At 37.3% G+C, this 21,948-nt stretch overlaps 2 protein-coding genes and 1 long non-coding RNA gene across 3 annotated transcripts; 1 reads left to right on the top strand and 2 right to left on the bottom strand.

Moving 5' to 3' along the window:
• Positions 1 to 1,737: 1,737 nt before the first annotated feature.
• On the bottom strand, positions 1,738 to 20,739 carry LOC125139975. Its single transcript, XR_007139160.1, has 3 exons — positions 20,687 to 20,739; positions 2,949 to 3,019; positions 1,738 to 1,823 (listed from the first exon to the last, which is right to left on the bottom strand). It is a non-coding gene; the product is annotated as an uncharacterized LOC125139975 (long non-coding RNA).
• LOC113640256 (transcription cofactor HES-6-like) lies at positions 6,032 to 15,631 on the top strand. Its single transcript, XM_027142651.2, has 3 exons — positions 6,032 to 6,331; positions 6,527 to 6,596; positions 14,687 to 15,631. Exons 1-3 carry the CDS (start codon positions 6,233 to 6,235, stop codon positions 15,115 to 15,117), a joined length of 600 nt encoding a protein of 199 aa, XP_026998452.1. The 5' UTR covers positions 6,032 to 6,232; the 3' UTR covers positions 15,118 to 15,631.
• On the bottom strand, positions 18,347 to 20,520 carry LOC113640259 (macrophage mannose receptor 1-like). Its single transcript, XM_027142653.2, has 3 exons — positions 20,439 to 20,520; positions 18,937 to 19,278; positions 18,347 to 18,777 (listed from the first exon to the last, which is right to left on the bottom strand). Exons 1-3 carry the CDS (start codon positions 20,473 to 20,475, stop codon positions 18,410 to 18,412), a joined length of 747 nt encoding a protein of 248 aa, XP_026998454.2. The 5' UTR covers positions 20,476 to 20,520; the 3' UTR covers positions 18,347 to 18,409.
• Positions 20,740 to 21,948: the final 1,209 nt, after the last annotated feature.

The raw sequence follows: 21,948 nt of genomic DNA, 5'->3' as shown, positions 1-21,948 counted from the left end.
TATATATTCATGTTTTGCATTCTAACAACATTATATATTAAAAATCAGATCCATTTTATGGAATCCTGAATATTTTCCATGGATCTGCAACAACTTTTCAGAAACAGAGTGTAATGTAGTAAAGCTCTAAGATCTTCTAAGATCTAAGGGACATAGTATCGCCACTTATTCTTAACTCCCTAAATTATGCGATTAAAAATAATGCTCTGCATAGAGACCAAAACACAGCTCTTATAACTCTGCTACTTAAGAAAGGAAAAGACCCCCTAGAATGTGCCAGTTACCGGCCCATTAGCCTAATTGCCACTGATGCAAAACTTCTCGCTAAAACCCTAGCTATTAGGCTCAACAAATGTGTCGGTAAGGTTATTAATTATGATCAATCCGGACTTCTTAAAGACCGGTTTGCTTCTGATGATATCAGAGGACTATTTCACATCATCCACGGATCGGACTCCTATCAGGCCTCCTCCGCAGTCATCTCACTAGATGCGGAGAAGGCCTTCGATTAGAATTGAATGGGGGTTCTTATGGGCGGTCCTCGAACACCTAGAAGTAGGTCAAGAATTCATTAATATGGTCAAAACCCTTTACAATACATGCTCAGCCAGTGTAATAACCAACTCTATGATATCCCGCCCTTTTACTTTGGGTCGTGGCACCCGTCAAGGCTGTCCACTATCGCCTCTTCTTTTTACACTTTCAGTAGAGCCGCTAGCACAAGCAGTGCGTCAGTCCTCAACTATTCATCCCATTATTTGTGTAGATACATCACACAAGATTTCTCTCTACGCAGATGACATTTTGCTCTATGTATCTGATACAGCTTCATCAGTCCCTGAATGTTTAAACCTTTTTGACACATTCGGTGCATTATCTGGTTATAAAATTAATTGGAGTATATCCACTTTAATGCCACTCAATGATTCAGCAAGACAGGAATATCTGTTTACCCAATCTGTCTATCTGTCTACCCAATTTACCATCTCAGATTCCTATAGTCCAACAATTTACTTTTCTGGGCATCAACATCTCATCCCCAATCTCCCAAATTTCAAAGAATAACTATCAAACTCTCCTGAGCAAGATTAAAGAAGATCTAATTAGATGGTCCCCCTTATGTTTAGCTTTTCACGGAAGAATATCCACTATCAAAATGAATGTACTGCCAAGGGTTAATTTTCTATTCTCAACCATACCAATTGCACCACCCAAATGTTTTCTCAAAGAACTTAATTAGTGCCATTAGTAGATTTATATGGAATAAGAAAAAAACCCAGAATTAGACTTAAAACAATGCAACGTAAGAAACCCGATGGAGGTTTATCATTTCCGGATTTTAAATTATATAAGATGGCTTTCCAGATGAGATCACTTAAATTATGGGTTAACCCTGACTCTTTAGTTACATGGCGCAGCATAGAAGCATACATTGTCCATCCGGTTCGCTTACAAGATCTACCATTCTCTGCCATAACAAAAGATTTCAGGAAGAAGCTTGGACCTATAATTGAATTTTCCTTAGAAACTTTTAAACAGATTGAAAAAATCAAGGGTGGTCCCTTCTTATATACAAAATCGACACCTATATGGCACAATGTTAATATACTGACCGCTAACAAGTCATTTGTATTCAAAGCCTGGTCTGATTCTGGTATTTATACTCTAAGTGACAGTTTTAATGACAAAGGCCTCTAGTCATGAGTTTTCTATACCTGGATTTTCCTTTTTTTCTCTGCAAGCTTCCCGAGCGTCAGTCTGATTCATGCGACCCGGAATGTAATGGAGTGAAGTGAGTTGGTTCTGGACTGGAGGAGTAAAAGCTGGGGAAGAAATTTCTCCTGTTAATGTAGCAGGACAGAGATAAAAGGGCTGAAATGTGATGTGGATGAATTGCTCTGTTCTGTTTTCCGTTCAGACTGAGAGACTGTTTGCAGATCCAGAAGAGCAAATTCTGGAATTGCATCATGCTCAATTACACAATCATGGTGAAATAAAATAACAACAAAGAAATATCCTGAATATATAAATCATTTGAGACTTGATGTTTTTAAGTTCTCACTCACTCACTCACTCATTTTGTACAGCTTATCCAAACTTCTCGGGTCACGGGGAGCCTGTGCGTCTTTGGGCATTGAGGCAGGATACACCCTGGAAGGAGTGCCAACCCAACCCATCGCAGGGCACACACACTCTCATTCACTCACACACTACGGACAATTTTCCAGAGATGCCAATCAACCTACCATGCATGTCTTTGGACCGGGGAGGAAACCGAAGTACCCGGAGGAAACCCCCAAGGCACGGGGAGAACATGAAAACTCAAACACATGATGTGTGTGTGTGTGTGCCAGAGTGTTATGGAGTGTACGATATTTGTCATTCAGTGAAACTTACACCTATTCCAGTCTGTCCAAAGCCACAGAGCTATGTGTGTGTGTTCTGTATGAAATTAGCCTAAATTTGAGACAGTTTTAAACACAATTTATCTCAGTCATTCTTCAATATAGACTCTACAGTATACTAAAGTGTGTACTGATGTTATTAAATGAGATAATCCTGACCTTTAATGCTTTAATGCTGCTATATGATTTATACATGTTGTTTGTGCCAAATGTCTCTGATTCTTCCCACAATTTAATGACACATTTTTCTCTAAACAGCAATTACATTATATAAAACACTTCTGTGTTCTTGTAGAATTGTGAATAAACATAACCTTTAGGATTTGAGAAAGATAACAAAAACTATATTTGTTTATTCCATCATGTTAATTTAAGTAGAAAAAGTTCAAATAAAAGTGATTATTATGGAGCGTGTTATTCATGTTATAATCTTTAACAGCAGTAACATCTGGAGGATCCAAAAAGTAATTTTTATAAATAATAACAGTTTAAATTCATCACATGAAGGTTAAAGCTGTTAAATGTATTTATTATAATTTTTACCTGATAGCAGAAAGAGCACGACTGACACGGTTTCCATGGTGATGCTCTGTGAGTTTAAAGCTCAGCATCAGCTAAAAAAATAATACTATAATAATAATAATAATAATAATAATAATAATAATAATAATAATAATAATAATAATAATAATAATAAAAATAAAATGCTCTTCACCCAGAAGAAATTCTTTTTGTCAGAGAGCAGCTTGCTGTGTGTTTGTGTGAAATGAAAAGAGCAGTGTGTAAATCAGAGATATGAGATGAGTTAAACAGACCCAGGTAAAGTGCTGCAGTCTTTTTACGTCTACATGAGGAAAAAGGAAAAAACAATCCCAAACTCTGTACATACTCTATAAAGAAGTCTTTTAAACAGCATTTACCCCAAATAATTTAATTCAATTTGTTTCACCAGAAATTATACATAAATCTATGTGATAAACTATAACCCTATACAGTATTTTATTTGGAAAGGAAAAGCAAAGAAAAATAATGAGGAAAGTGTTGAGCAGGAAATCATATGCAAAGTATTCCACAAGAATATAAAATCATACCTTGGATTTGCATCAGTGGGAAAAACAAACAGAAAAGACTGCATCAGAGTGATAATATCTCTATTATCTGTTATTCTCTATATGTTATATACACATTATATTATACAGACCTTGTGTCACTGGTCAACTACAAATTTGAGATTTCCAGCTGAACATTATTGTTTAATTCAGGGTAAATAACAGAACATCATAAACACAATCATTTCATAAATTATAATGACATTTAAAATAAGAAAGATCTAAATAGTCACTTGTTTTGGGACAAATAACAGTTTTAGGTTTAAATGAGACTATTTATCATTATTGTAATCGTGTAATTTGATTGCAATACATACCAACCAAGGGAACACAAGAATATATTTAAAGCTAAGGTGAACCATAGCTTCCTGGAAACATTACAATCTATTATTCTGTTCTGTTTTTCCCATTTCCCATTCCCAAATCCTCAACCAGCTCTCCCCCTGCATAACCTTTAGAAAGAAGGTTTTACATAAACACAGAATATTCAAAGTAAAATGAATTATATGAATGATGAATGATTTCTTCTCACTTGCTTCAAATCTATCCCAGTGTCTCTTGGTTAAATGTATAATAATAAAAGTATAGTAGAGTGTTCAGGATTACACACTTTACATGAAAGGTGATTACTGCAATCGTTACTAATAAGCCCTGTACATATAGAGCTAACATTCTTCTTTAAAAACACAATCTTTCCACCATAAGGTCTGTTTATCAACAGAGTGCTCAATTCCAATGTATGTTCAAATCTAGAAAAAAGATTAGTTATAAAAAGATTAGAATAGTCTTCTTTTTGGAAATAGTTTTCATGGTTCTGCAACAGCTTTTCAGAAACAGACTGTAATGTAGTAAAGCTCTAAGATCTTCTAAGATCTAAGCTTTGATATCTGCCGAACTCAGGGTTATCTGTCATGACTTAAATCATGGAATGGTTTAAGAATAAAATGTCTGAGTAACATTCCTCTTATTTGAGATGACCAACAGTTCAGTTTTGCTGGGATTGAGTTTCAGCTGATGAGCCGTCATCTACAATATGTCCAACAGATTTGCTGATATCTGAGCAGAAGCCATGCTATCTGAGGAAGAGAAGGAGAAAATAAGCTGAGTGTCATCATAGCTGTGGTAAGAATGTAACTTTACCAAGAGAGTGAGTATAGAGGGAGAAAAGGAGAGGTCCAAGTTCTGAGCCCTGTTGGATGCCAGTGGATAGTCTGCGTGAAGATGTTGCTTTCCTCTGCAACTTTCCAGGAATAAATCCATTCCTACAGTATGCTGATCCACCAGGACTCCTGAGGGTGGATCGAGAGAGACTTGAGGTTGACTGTGTCAAATGCTGTTGTGTCTTCCTGGACACTAGGGGGACATTCTGGCAGGTTTGTCTTGTGCCATGTGATTTTGTTTTTGATTTGTGTATCACGTGCGTATCAGAATTCTGGTTTAGAGACAAGGAGTGCAGACAATGTGACTGAGAAAAAGAGAAGGTCATTTGCAAAAAGAAATGCAAAGATAAATGAGCCAGACTCAGACAACTCTGATATTAATCAGTGCTAAGTAGTTACAGTTTTTCAAATCAACAAAATGGAAAGGGTGCCCAAATTTATGCACCTGTCTAACTTTGTTTTGATGCATATTGCATATTTTCTTCATTTACTTCATATACTGTATCCTTCAGTTACTTGATAGATCAACATGAAATTGATGATCCAAACACCCAAATATTTATAAATGAAAATCATGGAAATTGTCAGGGGTTCCTAAATTTTTGCATACGACTGTAATTTCTATTATTTAGAAATAATAGTGTGTGTGTCTGTGTGTGTGTGTCTGTGTGTGTGTGTGTGTGTGTGTGTGTGTGTGTGTGTGTGTGTGTGTGTGTGTGTGTGTGTGTGTGTGTGTGTGTGTGTGTGTGCCCTGCGATGGGTTGGCACTCCGTCCAGGGTGTATCCTGCCTTGATGCCCGATGACGCCTGAGATGAGAAGACACCAGGCTCCCCGTGACCCGAGTAGTTCGGATAAGCGGTAGAAAATGAGTGAGTGAGAGTGAGTGAGTGATATTTGTGTGATCGAGAACACAGTTTTTACTTCTTGGTTTTGAGTATTTTTTTATGAGCATGTGACAGTGTTTGGCTCTGAATCCTTAAAACGTCCATACAATGTATTTTTAGTGACTTCACATAACCTTATAATTTAACATAATGTGTGATAATAAAAGTGTAAAATACCTATTTTTATTTTCATAACAAATCATGATGTTTGTGTTTTTCTAAGCAGCACAATATTTGATATTTGCATGATGTAAAATAATGTCATTAAAAGGTCATGAAAGATAATAAAACAGACATTAAGGCCAGGGCAACTTTATATGAGTCACATATTGTGCCTTCCATATAACTGCATTTATTCCCATTTCTTTTATCTCCATGTATCTATCTTTATAAGATTTATCAGTGGAAAACTACAAGTATAAACTATGGAAGCTTGATTTAACAAATAATGAGATAATTGCGACTTTATATCCCAGAATTACCACTTAATGTTGCGTTTGAGCCGATAATCAAAAGGTGTTTTGCATTTGCACCCCCTAGTGTTAGAGAATGTGATAATTGTAATTGGCAGTAAAAGACGTGCTCAAGACGATCTCTGACCTTAATGTCTGTCTTACTGTTGTGTAAGTACAAAACATAACAGAACTGGTGACGAGATTTGAAAAGACCCGTCATGAAGCAAACTACAGAGACAGGAGTCATCTGTGTCCTGCCTACGTCAAAAGAGCTGGTAAAGATGGAGGAGGCACACGGAGGCCTAACGACCTGTGAGGTAACTACATCGCAGTTGTGTAAACAGACTGCATAGAATAGAGAGTTGAAAAAAAATATATTAACGTCTCTCTCTCTCTCTGTGTGTGTGTGTGTGTGTGTGTGTGTGTGTGTGTGTGTGTGTGTGTGTGTGTGTGTGTGTGTGTGTGTGTGTGTGTGTGTGTGTGTGTGTGTGTGTGTGTGTGATTATGCAAAGATGGAGAATGCAAAAGTGCTCGAGCTCACGGTGAAGCGGGTGGAAAACATCCTTCGGGATCAGTTACATGGTGAGATATTATCGAGCCGAGCGCGCGACTCCTGTTTTATTAATGCAAAACACGGTGCACGCGCACCCGAATTTACTAAGCACGTGTGTGTGTGTGTGTGCCAGAGAGGGACAGCATGAGTCGCGAGGCCAGTGAGTGGTTCGCAGCGGGGTGCATGCACTGGATGCAGCCCGCTGCGAACCGCTCACTGGATGTCGGATCCGAGCTTCTGTCTCCTACGGGTGCGAGACCGCGCGTCAGTTCACCGGGAGCGCGCGCACCGGCTCTGTCCCTGAACTCTACGCTGAAGAGGATCCAAGCTCCGACCTGGAGGAGAGCTTCAGCGAGTCAGCTCCGGGGACTGCGGCAGAGCATGTGGAGGAGCAGGAGGAGGAGCACCGGAGTAAAGCCACCGCCCCCCATTGTACATCCATGTGGAGACCGTGGTAGAGTCGCTGCAGGACATCACTCTGTTATCCGCACTTCTGTTGTGACCTTCAGGTTTATAAATTGTATAAAGTTTCACAGAACAAAATCACTACTGACTTAAATTTATTTATTTATTTATTTTTAGCTTTCTCTTTTTGGTATAATTTAAATCTCAGTATATTTTAAATGCAGAAAAATATGTAGCTTTTTCAACCTAAAGCACCAATAAACAGATTAATGATTTATTTATAGATGAGTTTTATAGCTGGTAGTAAATATCATTATATACTTTAATACTGATTATCTGTTTATGTCCTGCATGTAAAACGTTATTTATGAAATTAAGGTGATATTTTAAGCAGGTCTGTAGCAATATTGTAATTGTTTTATTTGCATTATTTTTGTTTAGTTCCTATCCTAGTTATAATAGACTTTTGCAAATGTTAATAATAAAGAATTAAATACAATCTAACAGTCTGAATATGTAATACACTGCACCTACTATTTCATATTCACTCACAACTAACACACCAAATAAAATAATAACCCTTTAAGAGACACATTTCAATAATTCAAACCACAGCCGTGTTTAGAACAAAAAAGTTTATTACTGTAAAAATACCATGGAACAGTTTATGAATATAGATTATCAGTAGTTACTAAACTCAACTGCTGTAAATGAAGAAAATACAACACAAAAGTTATCGTAAAAAAGAGTAAAATTACAGTTTCTTATTATTGATATGATAAAAGAAAAGAAAGTATAATCAATTTTATCTTAAACAAGAATTTAGAGAAGCATTAACAGCATGAAATATATATTCTAAATATTCTTGTGAAGTCCAATTGATGTGTGAAGCTCTGAGTGTGTGAACACTTCCTGCTCACTTTTTCCTGCTCTGTGATTCAGCTCAACACCTAGAGAACAAATGCATAATGAGTTCAGGTGAGTTTGTGTTCAGGTGAGTTTGTGCTGGAAAACTCTAAACTGTGCAGTGCTCTGTTCTTGCAGCATTGAGGAAAATGTTTTACTTCAGTTTACACACGTCTCGAAGTTCAGTGGAGTCCATCACATAATCTGGTGCTGCTCCTGCAGTGTGTGTGTCAGCTTCACTCTGTCTCTGTATGTCCTGGCAGGTCAGCGGACCAGAGGACACCTTCAGCTCAGAGAGACGGTTTGCTCCAAGCCCCACCCACAGAGACCCTGGAGGGACACCTCTTGTCATGAGCTCAGTATTTAACTGTTCCTGTTCAGCTTGAGAATCAATGATCAGAATTCCAGCTCTGTTCCCTTTATCACAGTAATCCAGCGCTTTCTCCCAGCTCAGAGCCTCTTCACTCACATGGATGTAATCTGATAGAGACACAAAACACCAAAAGGAGGAGGATTGTTTAGAGTGATATCAGAGACAGAGACACACCAGCTGTGTTCTAGTCATCATACAGAAGATTGCTGAGATGATTTTACTCTTCAGGAAGTCGACACTTACTGTTGTAGCACAAAGCAGAGTAAAGATAATCACACAGGACTGAGTACCATCTCCCTCCCCATATATTATGTACTACACAGTTGTATGGTGACGAATGAGGTTCACCACTCTGCCAATCCCAGTTTCTGTAGGCAGAGATTCCTCCATCAATCCACTGCCAGTCATCACACAGCAGGCCGATCCAGAAAGGTGTGCTGCTGTTTAACCCTTTAATCCTCACCTCTTCATTGTGCTGCTGATCTCTGATGCTGACCAGGTCGGTGTATCTCTGTCTACAGTAATGCTGAGCTTCATACCAGGTCTTAGTCTCAAGGATAAGATGATAATTACGAGTCTGTGAGGAAGCATCTGTGAGGTAAAAACAAACAAACAAACAAACAAATCTTTAAAAATCTGACCTCTTATTTGTAGGCTTACAAAGACAACACATTATATTAAACATAAATTTAAAACTAGAGAATGTACAATATACAATATACAGATACAATAACATATGCATATTATGTCAGAAGTTACCTTGTTCATAGCACATGAAATATCTTGTGTCTGTGCAGTTAAGACTTTCCCATGAACCATCAGGCTTCATAGCAGCACAGAAGTTTGATGTCCCACAATCTCCTGTCATTTTTCTGAATGTTACAAGATCACCATTAAACCATTTCTCACTGAAATTACTGCGATAGATTCCGATCCAGGCAATGTAAATACCAGCCTTCATCATCAGGTTAGCAAGTTTAGTGTTGTCTTCATCAGAGTACACAGTGACGAGGTCGGTGTATTTTTCTCTGCAAGCTTTCCGAGCCTCAGTCTGATTCATGGTACCCAGAAGTGAAGTGAGCTGGTTCTGGACTGGAGGAGTAGAAGCTGTGGAAGAGTGATAACAGAGACTCACACCAGCTGTGTTCTAGTCATCATACAGAAGATTGCTGAGATGATTTGACTGTTCAGGAAGTCGACACTTACTATTGTAGCACAAAGCAGAGTAAGGATAATCGCACGGGACTGTGTACCATCCCCATCTCCATCCCCATTCCCATCCCCATTTCCAAATTAAAAATCATACTTTGGATTTGCATCAGTGGGAAAAACAAACAGAAAAGTCTGCATCAGAGTGACAAAATCTCCAGTTGTTCCTTTTTATAACTCTGTTATTCTCTATATACATTATATTAAACAGACTTTGTGTCACTGGTCAACTACAAATACAACTACAAATGTTCAATTCAGGGTAAATAACAGAACATCATCAACTCAATCATTTCATAAATAATAATAACATGCAATACATACCAACCATAGAACACCAGAATAGATTTAAAGCTAATTACTGAAACTAAGAGATGCTAAGAAAGGTGAACCATAGCTTCCTGGAAACATTACAATCTACTATTCTGTTCTGTTTTTCCCATTTCCCATTCCCTAATCCCCAACCAGCTCTCCCCCTGCATAACCTTTAGAAAGAAGGTTTTACATAAACACAGAATATTCAAAGTAAAATGAATTATATGAATGATGAATTAGAGCACTGCCCACTGTAGTGTCTTACTTTCTTCACACTAGCCAAATCTATACCAGTGTCTCTTGTTAAATGTATAATAATAATAATAAAAGTATAGTAGACTGTTCAGGATTACACATTTTACATGAAAGGTGATTACTGTAATCGTTACTAAAGAGCCCTGTATTAAAGCTAACATTCTTCTTTAAAAACACAATCTTTCCACTATAAGATCTGTTTATCAACAGAGAGCTCAATTCCAATGTTCAAATCTAGAAAATAAAAGATGCTGGATGAAACAGTTTCCTTTATGTTGACTCTGATTACTAATTTCTTTTTCCTTTTTTCTTCTTACTTTATATATTCATATTGTGCGTTCTTAGCAATATTATATATTAAAAATCAGATTCATTTTATGGAATCCTGAATATTTTCCATGGATCTGCAACAACTTTTCAGAAAAAGACTGTAATGTAGTAAAGCTCTAAGATCTTCTAAGAGCTTTGCTTTTATATCTGCCGAACTCAGGGTTATCTGTCATGACTTAAATCATGGAATGGTTTAAGAATAAAATGTCTGAGAAATATTCCTTTCATTTGAGATGACCAACAGTTCAGTTTTGCTGGGATTGAGTTTCAGCTGATGAGCCATCATCCACAATGATATATCCAACAGATTTGCTGATATCTGAGCAGAAGCCATGCTATCTGAGGAAGAGAAGGAGAAAAGAAGTGTTATCATAGCTGTGATAAGAGTGTAACTTTACCAAGAGAGTGAGTATAGAGGGGGAAAAGGAGAGGACCAAGTTCTGAGCCCTGTGGGACACCAGTGGATAGTCTGTGTGAAGATGTTGCTCCCTCCATGTCACCTGATATGAGCGACCTTCCAGGAATAAATCCATTCCTATGATGATCCACCAAGACTCCTGAGGGTGAATCAAGAGACTTGAGGTTGATTGTGTCAAATGCTGTTGTGTCTTCCTGGACACTAGGGGGACATTCTGGCAGGTTTGTCTTGTGCCACGTGATTTTTTTTTTTTTTTTTTTTTGTGTATCACGTGTGTATCACAATTCTGGTTTAGAGACAAGGAGTGCAGACATTGTGACTGAGAAAAAGAGAAGATCATTTGAAGATGAGAAGATCATTTGATCAAGAAATGCAAAGATAAATGAACTGAATGAGCCAGACTCAGACAACTCTGATATTAACCAGTGCTAAGTAGTTACAGGTATTCAAATGAACAAAATGGCAAGGGTGCCCAAATTTATGCACCTGTCTAATTTTGTTTTGATGCATATTGCACATTTTTATGTTAATCCAGTAAACCTCATTTCACTACTTCATATTACTTTGTCCTTCAGTTATTTTATAGATCAAAATTAAATTGCTGATCCAAACACACAAATATTTATAAATGAAAATCGTCAGGGGTTCCTAAACTTTTGCATACGACTGTAATTTATTTAGAAATAATATACTATATATATTATATTTTTATATTTTTTAATATAAACTTAATATTTTTTTATATTTATTTTTTTATTGTACATTAAGGCACCAGACTTTGCTAAAATAAACAAAAATGAGGAAAGTTTTGAGCAGGAAATCATATGCAAAGTGTTCCAAAGGGATAAAAAATCATACTTTGGATTTGCATCAGTGGGGAAAAACAAACAGAAAAGACTGCATCAGAGAGACAAAATCTGATCTGCTTGTCTGATTTAGCAGCATGTAGTTTCTAATCTCTATATTTACAGCCAGTGTGTAAACTTTTTTTTAAAATTCTGAACTGAATATTGACTAGAATATTGAATTTGTACAAAGGAAATCTTAATATACCTAAATTATACACATTATTTGTGTATTAATAAACTTATATAAATCACATATACTTATATCTATATGAAATTGATATTTGTGTGATTGAGAACGCAATTTTGTGGTAATTCTCGGTTTTGAGTCTTTTTTATGAGCATGTGACAGTGGCTCTGAATTTGAATAATGTGTGATAATAAAAGTGCAAAATACCTATTTTTATTTTCATGACAAACCATGATGTTCGTGTTTACAAACATCAGGTCATGAAAGATAATAAAACAGACATTAAGGCTAGGGCAACTTTATATGAGTCACATATTGTGCCTTCCATATAACTGCATTTATTCCCATTTCTTTTATCTCCATGTATCTATCTTTATAAGATTTATCAGTAGAAAACTACAAGTAAAAACTATGGAAGCTTGATTTAACAAATAATAAGAGATAGTTACGACTTTAGATCTCAGAATTGCGACTTTATGTTGCGTTTGAGCCGATAATCAAAAGGTATTTTGCATTTGCACCCCCTAGTGTTAGAGAATGTGATTGTTGCAATTGGCAGTAAAAGACGTGCTCAAGACGATCTCCGACCTTAATGTCTGTCTTACTGTTGTGTAAGTACAAAACATAACAGAATTGGTGACGAGATTTGAAAAGACCCGTCATGAAGCAAACTACAGAGACAGGAGTCATCTGTGTCCTGCCTACATCAAAAGAGCTGGTAAAGATGGAGGAGGCACACGGAGGCCTAACGACCTGTGAGGTAACTACATCACAGTTGTTTAAAGGAGAAATTTGTCAATTAGCTGAAACTAAGGATGAAACAAAAATGTCTGGATGTGTCAGACAAATGGATGCTAATGACAGCAATGTGGAAGACTGGGCAACGTATGTGGAGAGAGTTGAACAGTATTGTTTAGCCAATGACATCTGGAACAAGAGAACAGTGGCCGTTCTCTTAAATTTAAAGGGGTAAAAACCTGTGAAGTAAAACCAGCAGAGAAATATTTAAAGAAATGTCCTGCAAATATATTTAAATCCAAAGCCCTGGATTATTCGTGCTGGAATGACAAAGAAAGGTGTCAGCTGAATGCCACGTAAACAAATTTGCTACAAAGCAAAGTGACAACTTTCAATGTTTCAGATGTGGTAAAAAGTCTCATGTTCCTGCTGAATGCTGGTTTAGAGAAAAGGTGTGCAGACAATGTGACTGAGAAAAATAGGTCATTTGCAAAAAGAAATGCAAAGATAAATGAGCTGAATGAGCCAGATTCAGACAACTCTGATATGGCAGACTTCTCATACATCAAGCTGCATTCTCTTAAAGAGACATATGTCAAAAGTGTTTGGGTTTCTCCTATCACTGAAGGACAAAAATTGAAAATGGAAGTTGACACAGGATCAGCGCTGTCAATAATCAATACACTGCAACCAATTTCTCTGTAACGTTCTTTCAAGAGTCCGGAGGCTTAGCTTTATGCTGTGTGACTCCTCCAATAAAATCAGGAACTCTCTATTTGTGAAACCACAACAAAAATTTGACTCTATAATGTTATCCACTACTATAGAGTGAGATCAAAATGAGTAACTGGGAAGAAGTATATCAGAATGATGAATTATATAGCGCATTGCTGAGTAAAAATACAAGAATTGCAAGGAAAAATGTCAGAATTCTGAGATATAAAGTCACAATTACCTTTTATTAAACTGCTGAATGTTTTTTTGTTTTTTTTTTATTCCAAAGGTTTAAAATTCTCCGCCTTCTAGTGGTCACTCGGCATAACGACACTTTTTCATTTTACGTTACTATTGAAACCAACACCCCCTCTGTGAGTCCAAATCTGACAAGACTTGTCTTAAGCAGGCCAGAAAATATTTATTATGAAAAAAATATTTATTATGAAAAAAAAAATGAATGGTGCTTTTTTTTTAAAATGGCATAGACAAAATATGAACAAATTTTCTCTGAACTGTGATGTCTGTGGTGTGATTGGCATTACTGTAAGATTATAATAATAAATAAACCCTGACAAACAGAGACAGAGACGGATTTTCAGGTTTACATTGCAGGTTTAATATCCGTTTTATAAAACAAATAACATCAGAAATCAGGAGTGAAAATAAAGTGTGTAACATCAGGCATCTCTGTTTCACTACCAAGTACAGAGAAATAAAATAATCATAGAGAGAGAGAGAGAGAGAGAGAGAGAGAGAGAGAGAGAGAGAGAGAGAGAGATGGTCCATTTATGCCGCAACCAAACATCTATTTTTTTCTTATTAGTTTTGTCTTATTAACTCGTAGAGAGAGACTGCTGAGAGAATGCGTGTTTAAATTGCTGTAACGGAAGTGATGTAGATGAAAACTGTGACGAGATCTTTATATCCCAGAATTGCGACTTAATGTTGCGTTTGAGCCGATAATCAAAAGGTATTTTGCATTTGCACCCCTTAGTGTTAGAGAATGTGATTATTGCAATTGGCAGTAAAAGACGTGCTCAAGACGATCTCCGACCTTAATGTCTGTCTTACTGTTGTGTAAGTACAAAACATAACAGAACTGGTGACGAGATTTGAAAAGACCCGTCATGAAGCAAACTACAGAGACAGGAGTCATCTGTGTCCTGCCTACATCAAAAGAGCTGGTAAAGATGTTAACGTCTGTGTGCGTGTGTGTGTGTGTGTGTGTGCGTTTGTGCAAAGGTGCTCGAGCTCACGGTGAAGCGGGTAGAAAACATCCTTCGGGATCAGTTACATGGTGAGATATCGAGCCGAGCGCGCGCACCCGAATTTACTAAGCAGGTGTGTGTGTGTGTGTGTGTGTGTGTGTGTGTGTGTGTGTGTGTGTGTGTGTGTGTGTGTGTGTGTGTGTGTGACAGAGACGGACAGCATGAGTCGCGAGGCCAGTGAGCGGTTCGCAGCGGGCTACATCCAGTGCATGCACGAGGTCCACACCTTCGTGTCCACATGCTCCGGTATCGACGCCATCGTAGCGGCGGAACTACTCAACCACCTGCTGGAGTGCATGCCGTTAAATGAGGACCTGCAGGACTCAATTCTTGATCTAGAATCCGAGCTTCTGTCTCCTACGCGTGCGAGACCGCACGTCAGTTCACCGGGAGCGCGCACACCGGCTCTGTCCCCGAACTCTACCACCAGCGGCGCTGAAGAGGATCCAAGCTCCGACCTGGAGGAGAGCTTCAGTGAGTCAGCTCCGGGGACTGCGGCAGAGCACGTGGAGGAGCAGGAGGAGGAGCACCGGAGCAACGCCTCCGCCCCCCATTGTACATCCATGTGGAGACCGTGGTAGAGTCGCTGCAGGACATCACTCTGTTATCCGCACTTCTGTTGTGACCTTCAGGTTTATAAATTGTATAAAGTTTCACAGAACAAAATCACTACTGACTTAAATTTATTTATTTATTTATTTTTAGCTTTCTCTTTTTGGTATAATTTAAATCTCAGTATATTTTAAATGCAGAAAAAAATTTAGCTTTTTCAACCCAAAGCACCAATAAACATATTAATGATTTATTTATAGATGAGTTTTATAGCTGGTAGTAAATATCATTATATACTTTAATACTGATTATCTGTTTATGTCCTGCATGTAAAACGTTATTTATGAAATTAAGGTGATATTTTAAGCAGGTCTGTAGCAATATTGTAATTGTTTTATTTGCATTATTTTTGTTTAGTTCCTATCCTAGTTATAATAGACTTTTGCAAATGTTAATAATAAAGAAACAAATACAATCTAACAGCCTGAATATGTAATACACTGCACCTACTATTCCATATTCAGTTTCATAACACACCAAATAAAATAATAACCCGATTATTTTGAGACACGTTTAAATAATTCAAACCACAGCCGTGTTTAGAATAAAAAAGTTTATTACTGTAAAAACTCAACTGCTGTAAATGAAAAAAATACAACACAAAAGTTATCATGAAAAAGAGTAAAATTACAGTTTCTTATTATTGATATGATAAAAGAAAAGAAAGTTCAATAAATTTTATCTTAGCTCTAGCTCTGAGTGTGTGAACACTTCCTGCACACTTTAGGCTTTTTTCGCTGTGATTCAGTTCATCAACTCGTGAACAAATGCATAATGAAGTGTTCAGGTGAGTTTGTGCTGGAAAACTCTAAACTGTGCAGTGCTCTGTTCTTCCAGCATCGAGGAAAATGTTTTACTTCAGTTTACACACGACTCGAAGTTCAGTGGAGTCCATCACATAATCTGGTGCTGCGTCTGCAGTGTGTGTGTCAGTTTCGCTCTGTCTCTGTATATCCTCGCAGGTCAGCGGACCAGAGGACACCTTCAGCTCAGAGAGACGGTTTGCTCCAAGCCCCACCCACAGAGACCCTGGAGGGACACGTCTCCTCATGACCTCAGACTCTAGCTGTTCCTGTTCAGCTTGAGAATCAATGATCAGAATTCCAGCTCTGTTCTCTTTATCACAGTAATCCAGCGCTTTCTCCCAGCTCAGAGCTTCTTCACTCACATGGATGTAATCTGATAGAGACACAAAACACCAAAAGGAGGAGGATTGTTTAAAGTGATATCAGAGACAGAGACTCACACCAGCTGTGTTCTAGTCATCATACAGAAGATTGCTGAGATGATTTTACTGTTCAGGAAGTCGACACTTACTGTAGTAGTAGCACAAAGCAGAGTAAACAGAACCGCATGGGACTGTGTACCATCCCAATCTCCATATATTATGTACTACACAGTTGTATGGTGATGGATGAGGTTCACTGCTCTGCCAACCCCAGTTTCTGTAGGCAGAGATTCCTCCATCAATCCACTGCCAGTCATCACACAGCAGGCCGATCCAGAAGGGTGTGCTGCTGTTTAACCCTTTAATCATCACCTCTTCATATGCTGCTGATCTCTGATGCTGACCAGGTCAGTGTATCTCTGTCTACAGTAACGCTGAGCTTCATACCAGGTCTTAGTCTCAAGGATTAGATGGTAATTATGAGTCTGTGAGGAAGCAACTGTGAGGTAAAAACAAACAAACAAATCTTTCAAAACCTGACCTCTTATTTGTATGCTTACAAAGACAACACATTATATTAAACATAAATTTAAAACTAGAGAATGTACAATATACAATATACAGATACAATAACATATGCATATTATGTCAGAAGTTACCTTGTTCATAGCACATGAAATATCTTGCTAATGTGCATAGAGCACTTTCCCATGAACCATCAGCCTTCATAGCAGCACAGTAGCTTGATATCCCACAATCCCCTGTCATTTTTCTGAATGTTACAGGATCACCATTAGACCATTTCTCACTGAAGTGACTGCGATAGATTCCGATCCAGGCAATGTAAATACCAGCCTTCATCATCAGTTCAGCCAGTTTAGTGTTGTCTTCATCAGAGTACACAGTGACGAGGTCGGTGTATTTTTCTCTGCAAGCTTTCCGAGCCTCAGTCTGATTCATGTGACTCAGAAGTGAAGTGAGTTGGTTCTGGACTGGAGGAGTAGAAGCTGTGAAAGAGTGATATCGGAGACAGAGACTCACACCAGCTGTGTTCTAGTCATCATACAGAAGATCGCTGAGATGATTTTACTGTTCAGGAAGTCAACACTTACTGTTGTAGCACAAAGCAGAGTAAAGATAATCGCACGGGACTGAGTACCATCCCCATCTCCATCCCCATATATTATGTACTACACAGTTGTATGGTGATGGATAAGGTTCATTTCTCCACCGATTCCAGTTTCTATAGGCAGAGATTCCTCCATCAATCCACTGCCAGTCATCACACAGCAGGCCGATCCAGAAGGGTGTGCTGCTGTTTAACCCTTTAATCCTCACCTCTTCATTGTGCTGCTGATCTCTGATGCTGACCAGGTCAGTGTATCTCTGTCTACAGTAATGCTGAGCTTCATACCAGGTCTTATTCTCAAGGATTAGATGGTAATTATGAGTCTGTGAGGAAGCATCTGTGAGGTAAAAACAATCAATCAAACAAACAAACAAACAAACAAACAAACAAACAAACAAACAAATCTTTCAAAACCTGACCTCTTATTTGTATGCTTACAAAGACAACACATTATATTACACATAAATTTAAAACTAGAGAATGTACAATATACAATATACAGAAACAATAACATATGCATATTAAGTCAGAAGTTACTTTGTTCATAGCACATGAAATATCTTGTCACTGTGCACTGAAGACTTTCCCATGATCCATCAGGCTTCATAACAGCACAGACGCTCGATGTCCCACAATCTCCTGTCAGATTTCTGTATGTTACATTATCACCATTAGACCATTTCTCACTGAAGTGACTGTGATAGAGTCCGATCCAGGCAATGTAAATACCAGCCTTTATCATCAGTTCAGCCAGTTTAGTGTTGTCTTCATCAGAGTACACAGTGACGAGGTCGGTGTATTTTTCTCTGCAAGCTTTCCGAGCCTCAGTCTGATTCATGGTACCCAGAAGTGAAGTGAGCTGGTTCTGGACTGGAGGAGTAGAAGCTGTGGAAGAGTGATATCAGAGACAGAGACTCACACCAGTTGTGTTCTAGTCATCATACAGAAGATTGCTGAGTTGATTTTACTGTTCAAGAAGTCGACACTTACTGGAGTAGCAGAAAGCAGAGTAATGATTATTGCACTGGACTGTGTCCCATCCCCATATATAATGTACTACACAGTTGTATGGTGATGGATAAGGTTCACCGCTCTGCCAAGCCCAGTTTCTGTAGGCAGAGATTCCTCCATCAATCCACTGCCAGTCATCACACAGCAGGCCGGTCCAGAAGGGTGTGCTGCTGTTTAACCCTTTAATCATCACCTCATCATTGTGCTGCTGATCTCTGATGCTGACCAGGTCAGTGTATCTCTGTCTACAGTAACGCTGAGCTTCATACCAGGTCTTAGTCTCAAGGATTAGATGATAATTACGAGTCTGTGAGGAAGCATCTGTGAGGTAAAAACAAACAAACAAATCTTTAAAAATCTGACCTCTCATTTGTAGGCATACAAAGACAACACATTATATTAAACATAAAATTAAACTAGAGAATGTACAATATACAATACACCGATACAATAACATATGCATATTATGTCAGAAGTTACCTTGTTCATAACACATGAAATATCTTGTGTCTGTGCATGGAGCACTTTCCCATGAACCATCAGCCTTCATAACAGCACAGACGCTCGATGTCCCACAATCCCCTGTCATATTTCTGTATGTTACATTATCACCATTAGACCATTTCTCACTGAAATTACTGCGATACAGTCCGATATAGGCCGGTATCCATAGGTTAGACAGTTTAGTGTTGTCTTCATCAGAGTACACAGTGACGAGGTCAGTGTATTTTTTTCTGCAAGCTTCCCGAGCGTCAGTCTGATTCATGTCACCCGGAATGAAATGGAGTAAAGTGAGTTGGTTCTGGACTGGAGGAGTAAAAGCTGTGGAAGAAATTTCTCCTGTTAATGTAGCAGGACACAGATAAAAGGGCTGAAATGTGATGTGCATGAATGGCTCTGTTCTGTTTTCCGTTCAGAAAAGTGAGAGACTGTTTGCAGATCCAGAAGAACAAATTCTGGAATTGCGTCATGCTCAATTACACAATCATGGTGAAATAAAATAACAACAAAGAAATATCATGAATATATAAATCATTTGAGACTTGATGTTTTTAAGTTCTCACTCACACACTCATTTTCTACTGCTTATCCGAACTTATCGGGTCACGGGGAGCCTGTGCCTATCTCAGGCGTCTTTGGGCATCAAGGCAGGATACACCCTGGAAGGAGTGCCAACCCATCGCAGGGCACACACACTCCCTCATTCACTCACACACCACAGACAATTTTCCAGAGATGCCAATCAACCTACCATGCATGTCTTTGGACCGGGGAGGAAACCGGAGTACCCAGAGGAAACCCCCAAGGCACGGGGAGAACATGCAAACTCAAACACATGATGTGTGTGTGTGTCAAAGTGTTATGAAGTGTACGATATTTGTCCTTCAGTGAAACTTACTCCTATTCCAGTCTGTCCAAAGCCACAGAGCTATTTGTGTGTGTTCTGTATGAAATTAGACTAAATTTGACACAGTTTTAAACACAATTTATTTCAGTCATTCTCCAATATAGTCTATACTGTTTATTGATGCTAACGTGTGTACTGATGTTATTAAATGAGATAATCCTGACCTTTAATGCTTTAATGCTGTTATATAATTTATACATGTTGTTTGTACCAAATTTCTCTGATTCTTCCCACAATTTTATGACACATTTTTCTCTAAACTGCAATTACATTATATAAAACATTGTGTAAATAACACTTCTGTGCTCTTGTAGAATTGTGAATAAACATAACCTTTAGGATTTGAGAAAGATAACAAAAAATATATTTGTTTATTCCAACATGTTAAATTAAGCACTCACTCATTTAAACTCAGTTCAAATAAAAGTGATTATTATGGAGCGTGTTATTCATGTTATAATCTTTAACAGCAGTAACATCTGGAGGATCCAAAAAGTCATTTTTATAAATAATAACAGTTTAAATTCATCACATGAAGGTTAAAGCTGTTAAACGTATTTATTATTATTTTTACCTGATAGCAGGAAGAGCACGACTGACACGGTTTCCATGGTGATGCTCTGTGCGTTTAATCCTCAGCAGCAACTAAAAAAAACAATACTATAATAATAATAATAATAATAATAATAATAATAATAATAATAATAATAATAATAATAATAACAATAACAACAACAACAACAACAATAATAATAATAATAATAATAATAATAATAATAATAATAATAATAATAATAATAATAATAATAAAATGCTCTTCACCCAGAAGAAGTTCTTTTTGTCAGAGAGCAGCTTGCTGTGTGTTTGTGTGAAATGAAAAGAGCCATTATACATAAATCTATGTGATAAACTATAACCCTATACAGTATTTTATTTGGAAAAAGAAAAGCAAAGAAAAATAATGAGGAAAGTGTTGAGCAGGAAATCATATGCAAAGTGTTCCAAAGAATATAAAATCATACCTTGGATTTGCATCAGTGGGAAAAACAAACAGAAAAGACTGCATCAGAGTGATAATATCTTCAGTTGTTCCTTTTTATAACTCTGTTATTCTCTATATGTTATATAAACATTATATTAAACAGACTTTGTGTCACTGGTCAACTACAAATTTGAGATTTCCAGCTGAACATTATTGTTTAATTCAGGGTAAATAACAGAACATCATAAACTCAATCATTTCATAAATTATAATGACATTTAAAATAAGAAAGATCTAAGTAGTCACTTGTTTTGGGACAAATAACAGTTTTAGGTTTAAATGAGACTATTTATCATTATTGTAATCGTGTAATTTGATTGCAATACATACCAACCAAGGGAACACAAGAATAGTTTTAAAGCTAAGAAAGGTGAACCATAGCTTCCTGGAAACATTACAATCTATTATTCTGTTCTGTTTTTCCCATTTCCCATTCCCAAATCCTCAACCAGCTCTCCCCCTGCATAACCTTTAGAAAGAAGGTTTTACATAAACACAGAATATTCAAAGTAAAATGAAATATATGAATGATGAATGATTTCTTCTCACTTGCTTCAAATCTATCCCAGTGTCTCTTGGTTAAATGTATAATAATAATAAAAGTATAGTAGAGTGTTCAGGATTACACACTTTACATGAAAGGTGATTACTGCAAGCGTTACTAATAAGCCCTGTACATATAGAGCTAACATTCTTCTTTAAAAACACAATCTTTCCACCATAAGATCTGTTTATCAACAGAGAGCTCAATTCCAATGTATGTTCAAATCTAGAAAAAAAAATGCTGGATGAAACAGTTTCCTTTATGTTGATTCTGATTACTAATTTCTTTTTCCTTTTTTCTTCTTACTTTATATATTCATATTTTGCATTCTAACAATATTATATATTAAAAATCAGATCCATTTTATGGAATCCTGAATATTTTCCATGGATTTGCAACAACTTTTTAGAAACAGGCTGTAATGTAGAAAAGCTCGAAGATCTTCTAAGATCTTTGCTTTTGATATCTACTGAACTCAGGGTTGTCTATCATGACTTA

This window comes from Tachysurus fulvidraco, chromosome 22 (genome assembly GCF_022655615.1).
Source record: "Tachysurus fulvidraco isolate hzauxx_2018 chromosome 22, HZAU_PFXX_2.0, whole genome shotgun sequence".
Classification (NCBI taxonomy): domain Eukaryota; kingdom Metazoa; phylum Chordata; class Actinopteri; order Siluriformes; family Bagridae; genus Tachysurus; species Tachysurus fulvidraco.
This window is presented reverse-complemented; position numbering and strand designations above follow the sequence as displayed.